Consider the following 15,557-nt stretch of genomic DNA (forward strand, 5'->3'; position numbering starts at 1 on the left):
GTTAACTGTTTTATATTTCGCTGCAATTACTCATATTATGCATGTTCATTTATTATTGTTCCTATAATTCAATTGCTCTCGTGAGCAAATACCCATTCTTTCGGGTTATTTACGAACCCTGAATTGGGAAGTTTTGACTTCAAAACGGTTTGACATCAAAACACTCTACGGGCTGGATAGTGATACTTTGGGGATTAAGTTTTACTTAATCCTAAGGACCGAAACATAATCGGTGCCTTGAGATGGGCCGTAGTGCCTGGGAACCCGACTGGATCTATACATGTAGGTATAGATCTGCACTGTATCCTGACTGATCAGCAGGGTATAAGTGTGAACTAGTGTCCAGTCTAATTTATTGTTGATCGCCAATAATGGCATTCCTTCTTGAAATAAAATGTGATTATGGATTAAAGTTATTCTTTCTTAGCACTCAGTTTCGGGAAATTATAATGTTTCTAAATAAATTCGAGGTTCAGATTGTTGCTGCAGCATTAGTTGCTCAGTAATAATTAGAGTCTTGAATGAATTGAGATCTTCTTAATTATTCAACCTGTCCTTATCAGGCTGGTTTAGCAGGCTAAGTCTATGGAAACTTAGTCGATAATGATGGATACTGAATAGTTAGGGATTTCTTGAACGCCGTTTTATGAATAGTTATTGCATTCGTTGCTCAAGTATGAAGTGTTACCAGAAACTATTTTGAAATCACGCGATCTCGGAAGCTCTTACAAAAATGTCGTTATTCCCTATGTGTTTTATAGCAATGCAAATCAAATTGATTTTAAGTTGATAAAGTATATCCTTTAAATGATTTCGTGTCTCGCTCTTCCAAAAATATTTCAGAGATTTTGTCCGGAAGTTTTCTTTGATATTAATGTTTGAAACTCAAAATATATACTTGTTGGGCATTTTTGGCTCACTCTTGCTTTGTAAATTCTTATTTCTGCAAGAAACAGATAAGGATAAAAATGAATAGCTTCGATAGACAGCAGGAGTTAGAAAAATTTCCGCTGCGAGAGATTGAAGGTGTTAGAAGATTGTGACAAGAGCATTAGTTCAAAGGTATTCTCATTTGTATTTTAGTTATTGTAAGTTGTAGCAGGTTAGATTCTTATTTCATACCATAACCTGTAAACGATTTGGATTCAAGGGGTTACTTATTTATTTCTTTATTTTATGTAAAGATTGTTTAGTGACACCAAATCTTGACCCCGGATTTGGGGGTGTTACATTGATTTTTTTCTTCTTCAGCTTTTTGCCTTGACTATCTTCTCCTTCTTGAGTGGATTGCGTCTGAACATATTTTCTCTTGGAAGCTTTCTTTATGGGATCTATTGAATTTGTTGAATCTGGAAGAGATGATCTTTTACTTCTATTCAGAAGGTCGTTCAGTCTAGCTTAAACAGAATCACGAGCTTATATTTCAAGTGCATTAAGGGGAGGTGGATTATTCAGTTCATTAAGCATCAATTGGAGATATCTGATTTTGGAGCACTTAAGAATAAGTTCAAACAACAGAGTAGATCTTCTTGTAATTATGAAGACTGTTATCCTTTTAGGATGTCCTCATACTCTATTTTTTCCTAAATAATAAAGAATACTTTAGTACTACACTCAATCCGGGGGAACTTTTGGGCTACGGAGGGCAAATTTTGGGCTTCAACCGCCCAAATTTTCAAACAATTTCAAATATTTCAGACCCCTTACTGGAATTTCTCTCACGCAATTCATTCATTCATCCATTTTATCTCTTTGGCTATTCTCTCTGTCTAATCTCTTTGGCTAATCTCTCATTAATCTCTCACTACAACTTTCATTCTCTGGCCACCACTTTCAATCTTTAGCACGTTATTATGTATTTTAATTTTTATTTAGGGCTCAATTGATTGGCATCTCATAATTGGGCTCAATTGATTTGATAGGTGGAGACTTTAGTTCTTCAAATTGGGGTTACTGTTCTTCATTTTTTATATTTACGTTCCTTTAAACCTCGTTTAATCTCTCACTTTTTTCATTTAAATTCAGGTGTTCTTCAATTAAGGCTTCCAATGGATTTAAGGTAATTTTTATTTTAGGGCTTCGTTTTTTTGGTTATTTAGAGTATAACACTAATATATAGTTTGTCGCTTGCATCGGAGATGAAGCTTTTTTGTTTTCATGAGAAAATGCTTTGTCAACATTATAGTATTTGTAAATGGTTTTGTCTTTTATATGTGTACTGCAATTGCAATATGAAAATATGGTGTAGTGTGGAATTCCATTTTCTGATTTCTCTCATAATGATGTACGGGATGTAGCAGATTATTGGATAGGGCTTATCATAGCTCACTATGATGTATAGAATAAATACCATTGTTGTTATTGAATGGAATGGAACCATTTTATACAATAATTATATGTTATATGAGACTTGGCCTCCCTAATTGTTATGCTACCCTGTATTCTTTAAAAACGACAATATACATGGTTAGTTAAATCTTGGTTGTCCAATATCAATATCAGAAGTCAGAATCTACATACCTGCTCCTCCATTAACATTTTTAGAAATGTGCATCGAGTCTCACAATAAACTACTAACAGCTGTTGATTTTTGGCCACTAACCATTTCCTAATATGCAAGTGGAAAATAAATAATCAGACTCTAACCCGCCTTTCTATTTGGCCTACAGACTGATACCACAATAGAACACGGTAGGACTTACAAAACTCTCTAACTGGAGACATGGCCACAACTGATAATCAAATAGTCAAAGAGATTGATTGCGTTGAAGAGATAATGAAAATGGACCCTTCATTCATCCCGAAAAGATACATTTTAATTGAAAAAGATGTATCCAAAGATATGGAACTCCCACTTCTTTCTGCACAAGTCCTGGTCATCGATATGGCATTGCTTTCAGAAGGCCAAGAGGAAGAGCTCAAGAAACTTGATGAGGCCTGCATGTACTGGGGCTTCTTTTTGGTAACATATTTGTTGCTGCTTATTGATGCCTAAACCTTGTTCTACTATTAGTTTAGTGTTTTAAACCTCCTCTTCTTTCTAGGTGATCAATCACGGAATCGACGAAGGAGTACTAGAAGACATAAAGACCGCTGCATCTGAGTTCTTCAAACTTCCTCTAAAAGATAAGATGAGATACCCATTTGATCCACTGGCTATAGAAGGTTATGGTAGACCTTACCCTGTCACTGAGGATCAGACGGTTGACTGGTCAGATTCACTGATGTTTTGGCTCTTCCTAGTACGGGGTAGGAAGCTTAAGTTATGGCCAAACAAACCAGCATAACTCAAGTATGTTCTTGTATCCACCACGCTACTATTTCAACATTTCCATATTTTCTCTATAATAATAATTTATAATACTTTTAAGTTGAAATGTTATCTGTGCAGAGGGGTTGTTGAAGCATACTCTGTTGAAATTGGAAATATTAGCAGAAGACTCCTTGGTTCCTTATCCTTGATAATGGGGATGGACAGTATTGATCTTCCTGAACTACACAAGGAAATGCAAATATATGTGTGAGTAAATTACTATCCTATCTGCTGTGAGCCTGAAAAAGTAATAGGAATGAGTCCACACTCTGATGCAACCACCATAACTATACTTTTACAGGATAACAACATTAACTATACTTTTACATGATAAATGTGCCTTAATAATCATTTTAATAATTTGCAATTTCTGTATCAGCTGCTCCTTTTTTCCTATTGCATATTTTTTATGTTCCACTTCTAGATAGCCAAAGTAGCGTGCAGAATTCGGTGATTTCTGAGTACACCTGTATGATCTTGCTTGAGGCAGAGAAGGGAATTAAAGGCAAGATAAACTCGGTAGAAAAAGGTAAGGGAAAGAAAGGCGTGTCACTCTCATCTGAAAAGAAAGAGGTATGTGCTTCATAGTATGAACATAGTTGTATGCGTGCATTCAGTAATGTTGCATGTGCACCCGTCTTATATTGGAAATTTCAGTGAGATTAGCAAACACAATAGTTTGAATATAAATGTTTGATTCACAAAACTTTAAGATGCATGAAGCCACATAAATAATCTCATGGTTATACAGCACAGGGATTGGTTTTTATGCATAGTTCATCCCTTCTATAGATAATACTCCAGTACATAATAATTTCACTCCAGGAACCCAACAAGTTCATAAAACAAGTGTTACTGACCTAACCTCTAATGGCAGTATAAGAGAAAGCTTCTTTGGGTACCTGGACAAATTATGACATGCCTTGATCTTGAAGTCGAGGAGAAAGTGAAGTCGAGGAGAAAGTGAAGCAAATCTAAGCAGAAGTCCGAGAGCAGTGGCTTGTAGCATTAATTTTTTTATATATAGTTTATATTCTTTCTTTTTTAAAGTTTATAATCTTTAGCAGTTGGTAACCTGTTTAGATTTTGGATGAGCAGATGTTTGATTTGTGTAAATGAAATTATTGTGGTAATGAATTGGTATTTTGGGATTGTATATATTCTAATAGAAATTTTTAATTTTTTTTGGCAAAGTGTTACAATAGCTTTATAAAGTGTTACAGTGGTCCCTTGTGGGCCCAAATGTGGGTCCCACTTTTTTAAAAACATTTTAGAACTCTAAGGTAACATAAAAAACAAGTTACAACTGATCTCTCTTTTTGTTATATTAGCAAGCTAAGGCAACATATAAACAAGTTAAAAGTACGATGTTGCCTTAGGCACCAAACATGTTACCTTAGACCCCTAAGACAACATGGAAAAACCTATCTTTAAGAAAATGTTTCCTTAGCTTAAAAGAGGGGCAAGAGCAACATATTTACCCCCTAATGCAACGTTTTTTTGGTGTTACAGCAGGCATTTATGGTGTAGTGATCGAGTCATTCCCCCCGGGGGTTTGGGAAAATGTCATGCACTTTATAAAATCATTCATCGTCTATTGTACTAGAGAGTTTAAAAACTTTCTAACGTGGTTATCCGGATTACTGAATCCATCATACGCCCAAATTGGGGGTACCTTTAGCTTCCTTAAAATATAGGTATTTGTAGTTTCTCTTATGGAGAGATACGTGGGATTATTCAGACCTTCAAAGGGCATCAAATCTTTGGGATCAATCCTTGGAACTTCCGTCTTCTTTTTTCATGGAAGGTCATCTGAACCAACTGTATCGGGTAATCGACCCTCGGGGTCCAGGATTTCCAAATTTTGCAAGTAGTCGAGTTTTTTGTTCCATTTTTAGGTTTCTTTTCCTCCATTAAATCACGAGTTTGATGAGACGAAAATCCGATCTTCATCATCCAAAGGTTTCAGTCCTTAAGGCCCTCGAGACTTGGGACATCTTTCTTCGGTCGGTCACTTCCTGGACGTCGCCTTCTTGGAGTGGTATCCTTTTCACTTAATATTTCATCGTCCTCTATCTAGGGACTGGAATATTCATAAATTTGGTCATTGATGGGTTTCAATCCTTGAATATAAGGGGGTGTATATCGTTTGCACGGTTGATGTTGAATTCCGTTTCCTTGGTTATAACCTTTGAATTCATATCCCGGATCGTCCATGGTTCGAGAAAGGAGAACATTGGTAGAGTTAAGGTCTCAATTACCATCTGAAATTGGGGATTCGACCCTTAAACTTGAGGATTCATCTTTCGAATTTGGGGATCTTAAATCGTCCCTTTAGATTAAGATCGAGTTTTTTCCCAATGTATCTCCCAACTTGTTAAATCTTGTTGATGTGCTCCTCATGAGCTAGAATTCTTTTTAGCAATGGTTTGAGGAATCATCTCTTCGCGCCCTCGAGACTGGGAACGTATTCTGACAACGGGCTATTTGTTTGGTTGTCTCCTTCTTGGCTCGGTTTCCTTACCAGATGGACGATCACTATCCTAAAGAAATCTCAGACTCCTTTACGAATGGGGCTAAGCCCTTGTAAATACTGGAATTCATAATCCTAATGTGAACGACGCTGAAGTTTACTCTATCCAGGTGAGTTAGCGGTCCTCATAGACAAAAACATAATTATTAACATCCAAAATTTGATTGGGGATTTATCCCTCGGTTTTCCACTTCTTGAGATTGGGTACCGGTCCCTTGAATCAAAGTTTGGGTCATAAGGAATCCCATAATTACGGGTCCAGCTTCTTGACTGTGTGATTGAAAGTTGTGGTAAAGTGGAAATGACAACTTGTGTTCTGGTTGGTAGATCGTGATTTCCCTTTAATTCCAGATCTTTTGGGGTTCCCGAATGTGTGCTTCATGAACACGGATCCTCCTCTTTATGACTTGGAGATTCATCCTTTCACGTCTTCGGGGCTAAAACCGCCATTTGACAACAGGTTCCTTAATCGGCTGTAACCTTCTTGGGGCGATATCTATTTCACATGAATAATCACTATCCCCGATACGGGGATCATAGAAATCGTAGCTTATCCCTTCAATAAGGACCCTCACAAATATTGAGGTTCGTACTTCTCATGCACTCGGTGTTGTATTTCTTCTCAAAATTTTGCATCTCATAAGGTGGGTGATCATTCACCCTTGATGGAAGCAAATTATTAACATCTGAAATTCGGGTGTTCATTAGCGAGATCACCATCTATAGTTTGGGACTATTTCCTTAATTATGCATTCGTTGAGGTAAAGACCGTTCTTTGATTCAGCAGTTGGGTAATGGTGATCTTCGTCCCTGAGATATTAGACTCTCAAATATTGAGGTTTGACTATGGTGGAATCTCAACGTTGGGTGCAATATTGCGCATCTTATAAGGTGGTTTCTCAGTTCTTCTTCGTGATTTCATGGTTTTCGTCTTCTTCTCACAGACGGCGCCAAATGTTATGGATAAAAAACATGTATTTCTTTAATGCGGGTATTTAATGTCAGGTTTTGATAAGCTTCGAGCTTTAATGGTTGCGCTTGTGTTTTGTGGCTTGAATCTGCCCTCACAAGATGCCTACGTACCTTGATTTATGCTAAGGATCAAGCCAAAATGTAGTTCTTGGTGATTCATGCCCTCGGGGCTATGGCAGCGAGAGCTCACCAAGGATGTAGTGACTTTCATGTCCTTCGAGGACTAAGTCTAAAACGTCATTCCAGGTAATGGCCTCGTGGTTTGAAGGATTCCTTCTCGGCTTTGTGACGTGTAGAGCTCTTGTCCAAAACGTTCTTGGTGAAGTTGTAGGGGTAAGACCCTTTATATAGACGTTGAGAGTCTAGGAATTAGGATAGAATTGGGTGACTTAATGGGCAAGTCTCCACCTCAGATTGGACTTTGGAGTCCTAAAAATCAGGAATTAGTTTCCTTCTGAATTTTGGATTGCTTGGAGGTTACTTCTTGTAGAAGTAGTTACTTATTTGAACGCATTTATTGGGTTGTTTAATTAACCCCTTTATTAATTACGAATTTAATAAATAGTTAGTGTTTTGGGCCTCATTATTTGGGCATTCCCCTTTGACCAAATTAGGTCTAATTAATGCGACATTAACTCCGTAATTAAGGTTATTTTTATTCCCTATCAATTATGTAATTATAAAAACATCCTCATATGTTCACATTAATAATCTCTTTGTACTCATTAAGTTAGATGTATACATACTTGTGAGCATTATTTTCAAAGGTTATTTTTAGAATTTTTTTTTATTTTTGGAGTAAAAATTTATGAAAAATCAAATTATTTTTACGTTCATTTTTTCAAGGTTCTTATTGTGAATGGAGGGGCAATTTTACACTTTAATCTTTTTTACTCTGAAAAAAATATAGCTCTACAAATAATATTTCTCTAATTTATAATATCAAGTATGTTTATATGGAGCAAAACAAACATTCGTCGTCCAAGAGATGTGATTATTACTCCCTCCATCTTAACTAATTTTTACACTTTCTTTTTGCATTTTCCCTCCCATTTTCTTACATTACCCAAAATTACCCAAAACAACAAACATGATATATTATAAAAATTGATATCTTTATTTTTATTTTAAACTTTCCCACCTTTTACTTGAGCTATTTACTTTGTTTTTTTTAATATTGTCACTTGTCTATTATTTATACATTTGTTAATCTTCAACGTTGGTCTCCGTGAAAAAACATTTGATAACAAATCAAATGGATGAAGGGAGTACTTTTCTTTTACGGTAATTAATTACACACTTATAAATATGACTATAATTCGGGACGAGCGTGTAGAGTTTTGAGCCGGTCGTAATTCAATACGAGTTTAATCAATCAAGCCGAGCATACTCGTTTAACTAATGAGTCTAAACCTCTGCCTGAATTCAATTTGTTTAATTTCACGAGTCGAGTTGAGCCAGTTTTTTTTAAATTAAAATTAATCGAGTCTAAACCTCTATCGAAACTCGACTCGTTTATTTTTACGAGTTGAGTCAGCTCGATTAATTAAACGATTCAGAACCGTTTTACAAACTCAACTCATTTAGTTCGGCTTGTTTAACTAAACAAAACGAGTCGAGTCATGTTAGATATTGAGTGCAATGAAATATAACACAGAGGGGGGTGAATGTGTTTATTAGATTTTAATTCTCTTTTGAAAGTGTTTAGCTTAATTTGAAAAAAAGAAAATATGAAGAGATAAATTTCTTGACAGTGAACACAAGACAAAATAAGAACTCGGCTACAAATCTTGAGAGAGAATATAAGATTTTCTAGATCTGTTTTTGTTGCTTCTAAACTAAGAACCCGTGCATACTTTATAGACCAACAACACAGGTTTACAAAACTTGCACTAAAATGTACTAACACAGTTTCTAAAACTATCTTGTCTATTTTTTTCTGGTGTTAGCAAATCTGTGCAGAATCTTATAGGTCTGTGACCATCCTTTGTCCAATGAATCTTGGCCTTTGATCTTGTATTCTTCAAGCTGCTTTTATAGTCTTTCCAATTTAGTTAATGAATTGTTTTTTGACTGATAATCTTGAATATTGAACTTGTCTGCATTCTGAATTATGAGATAGGTTGTCGAGGTCTCCTTTTGTCTTATAGAGTAGTGACATATCGATAAGTGAAATGAATTATCGGTATCTCGAGTTCTCGACATATATAAATGACTTGTCGAGGTCTCTAGTTCTCGACATGTAGCATAGCTTATCAACATCTCTAGTTCTCGATATAGACTTTTGACTTGTCGACATCTTAAGTTCTCTAAATGAGGATTTTTGACTTGTAGATATCTCTAGATCTCTACATGAAGAAATGACTTGTCGATATCTCCAGTTCTCTAAATAGACATTTTGGCTTGTCGATATCTGAGATCTCTACATGCAGGTTGTGTAATATCAGGGATATGACGTGTAATTATTTTTGTTAATAATAAATATTATGTGATTATTATATGAATTTTGGTAATTATCTGTGAAGTGGTATCTGTGTTTGGATATGTAAATATGATATAATTTGAGTATTTTAATTTTTATATATCCAAAATAAAATATAGATAATTGTCATATCTTCCTATTTATTTTTATGATGATTTCTGATTTTATTGGACATTTATGGATTTTATAATTTCTTTTTCCGAGTAATTACAAACTATTTTATATAATCGGGAACCAGCCGACCTCAACCTTTTTTACGTTTTTATAACCCGAAACTCTTCCGAGAACTCCTTCCTAACCTAATTGTAATATTCCGAGCATTTTCCATGTTTCAATTTTTTCGATCCGGCATACGGTTTGTCCTGTACGAGTCCCGGCGCAATATTTTCGATCCAATATTCATTTCGGTAAATCAATAAAACTCGTATTTTTGATAAACGGGATCTTTTTATTAAACTGTTATAATTATCACCTCGTAATACGTGTAACCAGGTGCTGCGACCAAGACCGCAGTACAAATTGTACAGATTTGGATAATTATCCCGAAAACTGGTACCGTTTGGATCTGTTTTTATAAATAAACGTACTATTTTATATCCGGAATGATCCAACGGGATACTAATTTCCCGTAATTATAAATAGCCTTTACCGTATTTTATTTCGTACAGAAAATTATTTGCAGCCAGTAAATTATATAATTTTACAGAGAAAATACTTATATTCATATAAACTTCTGAGAATCAAACTGCAATTTCAAGGCGTTACCGGATTCCGATTGGAAAGCTCGAGTACTCAAAACGAAGGTCTTGAGGTGTTCTATTAGAATCAATAAGCCTTACAACTGCAGAATCAAAGGGTATTTTCTATAATTTTTATTAATTTCGAATTATTTTGATTAAAAATATGAATTTTTGTTTGGATGATTGTTTGAATGATTTGATGTTTGTATGTTGTAGAACTTTTCTTCCTGATGATTTTGATATGTCATATGATTGATTTGGAGTTCAACATGTTCAAAATTGAGTTTGATTTTCGAATTTTGAAATTAGGGTTTATAAACCGTATGAATGTTCTTGATTGAATTTGGGGGTTTCTTATTTAGGGATTAACATATGTTCTAGATGGGTGGATTTTGTTCCCCTTGAAATTTGCAATCGATTGGTGTATAATATGTTAACAGACGATCTCTGGTTCGAAGAGAGTTGTCATTTGAAGTTTCTTTGAGTTCACCGGAAACCGGCGAACTTCTCGGCCAATTTCCGGCCAACTCAGGGATTGTTAGGATGAATTGATTGTTGGGTTGTGTTCCTGGTGAGCCATAGTTGTGATTTGGAGGTGATGGTGGGGTGAGGATGCCGGAAACATCTTCTCCGGCGAGACAGGACATTTTCCGGCAGACCCCTGTAAAAATTGTAGTTTAGTACCTGTGGTTTTGAAAGAGAAACAGTTCGGCCCCTGAACTTTCCAGACTCTGCAAAAATAGGATTCCTGTTTATAAATTATTTAAAAATCATATTTTCTATTTATTTTAATTATAAAAATTCGTTTTTAATTACTAAAAATTCTAAAAATTATTATTTTAATTCCAAAAATTATTTTTAATTCAAAAAGAAATCTGAATTAATTAGTTAATTAATTTTAGTTAATAATTAATTGGTTAGTTGGTCAATTAATTTTAGTTAATAATTAATTGGTTAATTGGTCAATTAATTCGAAAATTAATTGATTAATTGATTTAATTAATTATTAATTGATTTAATTAATTATTAATTGATTTTAATTAATTAATTAATTAGATTTAATTATTTATAAATGTTTTAAAAATTCTGAAAAATAGTTTTGAGCTTTAAAATATTATTTTAAATTATTTTCAAGGCTCAATAATTATTATAAAATTATTTTGAAGCCAGATTTGGCTAACCGAACCCTGTTTATTGTTTTAAAATTGATCCAACGACCCGTTTTGACTCCGAAAAATATTTTAAAAATCATACTAAATACCCGAAAGACTGTTTATGGCCCGAGACTTCCTTATAAATGAAATTTCATTGATTGTTTGACGTGTTCCGTGCTATATGTGACTTATTTGTTTGACTGTCGGTCTATGTGATCAGTGTTTACTTGTTTTAGCATAACTTCTAATTCATAAATCGGATTTGGGCGAAACGAAGGGTAGATGAAACCTTATGACGTCCATGTAACGATTAGAATATTGTGAGATGAATATTGATAGATACTTATGATGCCTAGCAGAGTAGACAAGGCGTAGAAAAGGGAAGCAGGTGATCAGAAAATGAAATCGATGCGTAGAAAATACAACAGGTGATCAGTGAATAGAAGCAAGGCATAGAAAAGTAGACGAGTGGTTGTTGAATAAAGTCAGTAGACAAGTACGAGTGAAGTTGGAATCGATTGTGATAAGGCAAGTACTTCTAAACCTTTTTCGAGATATAATGCAAATATTTTTAAATTCTCTCGTGGCAAATTTTTAAGTAGTCAAAATAGTTATGTTTTATATTGTAAGTACTTTGAATCCTTCAGCCTTGAACTTGAGCCACATTATTTGATCTTTGAGCCGTAAGCCTTTTTCTTTGTGAACCATTTTTTGTTGATTTACCAGATACTAAACCACACAAATACGATACTACTCCATAAATATATACCCATCATATACCAAACACTGGAACAGAATTACTTAAACATACATAAAGTTTTATACTCCACCATACCTTGTGACATCAAAGAACTAAACCTTGTAAGATCATTGTTCATCTAATACCTGATTCTCCTACAGGCTGAAGACCATTTCTTATACATACTTTGATATACCCTTGTGATACTCATGAAATGCATCATGCCTTTATAAAAATGTTTCATCACTGTTGATTATGATCTTGTTTTACTAAGCTATATTGTTATTCATATTAAATTACTTTAGAATTGGATAGTTTTCTTTATGTGGACCAGATTCGTGGTTAGACCAGATTCGTGGTTGAATTAGGCCAATGTGTGCCTTGGATCCAGTTTATAGAGCAGAGTCGTGTGCCTTTCTCGGGGTTAGTGTGTGACTGATCAGCAGCCTAACCTTGGTTTTAAAATTTAAAATGAATATCTGATTCTAATGATTGTTTAACAAGAAACTTGATTCCTCTGAATCATCTCATTTGATCATTGATTAACCTCAGTTACTGTTAGTGTGACTTGCTGAGCTAGTTAGCTCACTCTTGCGAATCTTTTTATGTATTCTACAGTTAAGAAGGATACAGTTGATAGAGGGGTTTCCCAGTTCAATGTACGAGCTAGGATTCCAGATTGAGTTGGAGCGAGCTAGCAGGAGCTTATTACGGTAGCGAGATAGTAAGATTGTAAGAATGATTTATTATCAGTTGTAAGTTAAATTAGTTGGGATTTGGTACGTTGTAATAAAACTTAAGGTTGTGGCTTGTTTTCATACTTTAACCTGTTGCGATCCATGGTTATGTAAAGCAGGGTCACTGCAAATAATATTTCATATACATGTTTATATATTGTGTATGTGTTATGGACCCCAAACTTCTGACCCGGGTTTGGAGGGTGCCACAAGTTGGTATCAAAGCCACATGTTATAAGTCACTGAAACAAGCCTAGATTGTCGGGATTGGGTAGAGGGTTAGGATTAGGAATAGGAAATAGAAAGATACGCCGTGAGGTTGAGTGCGATTGTATAGTAGGTCTCCAGCACGGTTCGTGTTGCGATTCGGGATTCTTAGCTTGCGACGTGATTTCCAGATAACGGCAATGACAGATCTTTTTTTCCCGGTATCATCTGATCATTCGGAGCCTTCCGTTTGAGGATCGTCATCTTCTTCCAGATTTGATTTGCACCTTGTTCTTCTATCGGTATTAATGGTATTACCTTCTGTTATGACAGTTGCACCTCTCCAAGTTATTCTACGCTATTCTATCACCTCTTGATACGAGACTATCTATTTAAGAACCTCCATCTGTTTATTCCTGTTCTACTGTACCTTCAACTATGAATGTATCTTTTCAGTTTACTCTACACCATGTTCTATACCCTTAGTTTAAAAACCTGTCTCATCGAACAACAGTATTTACGAGAATGGATTCGATAGCTACAGTAAATGGTAAGTACATGAGATATTAATAAAGTTGAGAAGGAGTTTAGAAAGAAGATTCACGTGTTTCGGAGGATAGCTGTTACCAGATTAAATGGAGCCACTAGTGAATAGACCAACCGTGATTAGCTTGTGGCATGGACTAGAGGAATTTTGAAAGAATTAGAGAGAAAAGTATAGATCTGGAATTTTCGTAGAATCAGATGATGGTGCTATGATAAATGTGATATATAAAGTAGTGATGTAACGTGATATAAGCAAACTTTGTTCTATGAAATAGATTTTTTGGTTTTTGGATAGACCTATTTAACTTAATGACTGCAAATATGATGATGGGAGTACTACCAGTATGGAAGCTTTGAAATGAAGCTACGAATAAGATAATATACAACGACAGCTGAAGTTTTCATCGATTAAGGAAGGTAATAGACCAAATGAAGGAGAGAAGATAAATGAAAGTGAATGGACCTTTGTGTGATCATTTCTTTAACTTGGTATCTTGTTATAGGAAGGACAACAACCAACTCATATAGTAAGGACAACCAGATGTGTGATTTTCAACATTTTTAAACAAGTTTTCGAAAAAGATTTTCCCTTATAAAAAAATTCTAAAAGCCTTTTTGGAATAAAATAAGTTTTAAACATTGGTTGGCAAGTTACTACTTGAGTTTCTTGTTTACTAAAAGACCCGGATTTCCTGGAAGGATGCTGTTTCAGACTTAGTATTGCTAATTCAGAGAACGAAGTAACCCGCGATTACAAAGAAGTTGATTATTCCTAACAGTAAGGTGCAAGCATTGTTTGATAAGATTAACAACAGATTCAGCATACGAAGTAACTATTCATCCAATTACTGCGACTATCAGATTTCAAGGAATTCATTGATTTAACGGAAGCCTGAACATGACCGAAGAAGATTGGGAAGATTTCCAGACTTTTCTACAAAAAGAATATTATTAATTAAAGGATCGTTATGTTGAATGATTCATGGATATTCTAAATTAAAAAGAGGAAACTCGAGGTTATCCGATAGGAACGCCATTATGATCGAATTGTTAAAGTATTATACGTGTAGATACGATGTTACAGACGCAAGACTTACCAAGTAAGAATTTACCATAATACTTAGTTTGCGAAGGCATTTCAGCGTACCTTCTAAAGTTGTTATATGACACAATTGGGATATGATCGAACAAACTCGAAAGATGAATACAAGTGAAATATGGATGGTGACCAATGGTATCATTCTTGTCCTCAATATTATAATGTATATTCCTTTTTAATTCCTAAAAATGTATGAACTTCTTTTCTTAATAAATTCTTTCTGATGATATCAAAAAGGAGGATGTTGCATTCCTTTCAAGTTTAATTGTTCCCCTCAAGTTTTGCTCTCTGATTGGGACAAACAGTGTTATGGTGAGACGCTTTGTCGGAATGACAAAGAGTCGGGTGGGACGCCACCTAATCATGTGCTGTATGCCATATGGTATGAAAGACTGGCCATCTTAAGTACCAATGTGGTTGTCTCATTCATATTCAAATCATTAATTCTTCTTTTTATTCAACTTTAAGTTTATTGAATCGTGAATCCTTTTGGTTATTTCGTTGTACTGTCATTCTTTATAGAAGTTTTTAAAACAAAAGTCAACGTATTATGAACCAAGCGGGCAAAGTTCCATCTACCTCTCATGCATGGAAAGGAAATTAGGGCATATGACGAGGATTGCAAATCACTAGCCCTAGCCAGGGATGCACTAAGAGTCAAGGGAATCTACTTCAATAAGGAATATGTCTCCAAGAACGAGAGTTTATGATTTGTATGTGAAATATGTTATTCAGAATACGGATGTGATGACGGGAATGACTATTGTGGATACCTTATGCGTTAAAGTATTGAAAGATGCGGGAGCAACTTGATCGTTTATCTTTCAAGGTTTTGTTGATAAGATGAATTACCCTGTTGAATTGATAAGATTATGACTAAAGGACTAGCAAGTTAAGAACGTGTAATTATTAAATAAGTAAGTACCAATGGTGGAATTGAGATTTCTGGCAATAAGTTGTGAGGAATTGATATCATTTGAGATAAGAGGATTGGACATTATTCTAAGGAATGGATTAATTATTTAAGCGTGATGC

The 15,557-nt window shown here is 34.9% G+C and overlaps 1 protein-coding gene across 1 annotated transcript; it reads left to right on the top strand.

Moving 5' to 3' along the window:
* Positions 1-2,722: 2,722 nt before the first annotated feature.
* Positions 2,723-4,843, top strand: LOC141718410 (protein LATERAL BRANCHING OXIDOREDUCTASE 1-like). Its single transcript, XM_074520791.1, has 5 exons — positions 2,723-2,962; positions 3,045-3,226; positions 3,392-3,477; positions 3,738-3,886; positions 4,826-4,843. Exons 1-5 carry the CDS (start codon positions 2,723-2,725, stop codon positions 4,841-4,843), a joined length of 675 nt encoding a protein of 224 aa, XP_074376892.1.
* Positions 4,844-15,557: the final 10,714 nt, after the last annotated feature.

The sequence above is a fragment of the Apium graveolens genome, chromosome 4 (assembly GCF_009905375.1).
Source record: "Apium graveolens cultivar Ventura chromosome 4, ASM990537v1, whole genome shotgun sequence".
Lineage (NCBI taxonomy): Eukaryota > Viridiplantae > Streptophyta > Magnoliopsida > Apiales > Apiaceae > Apium > Apium graveolens.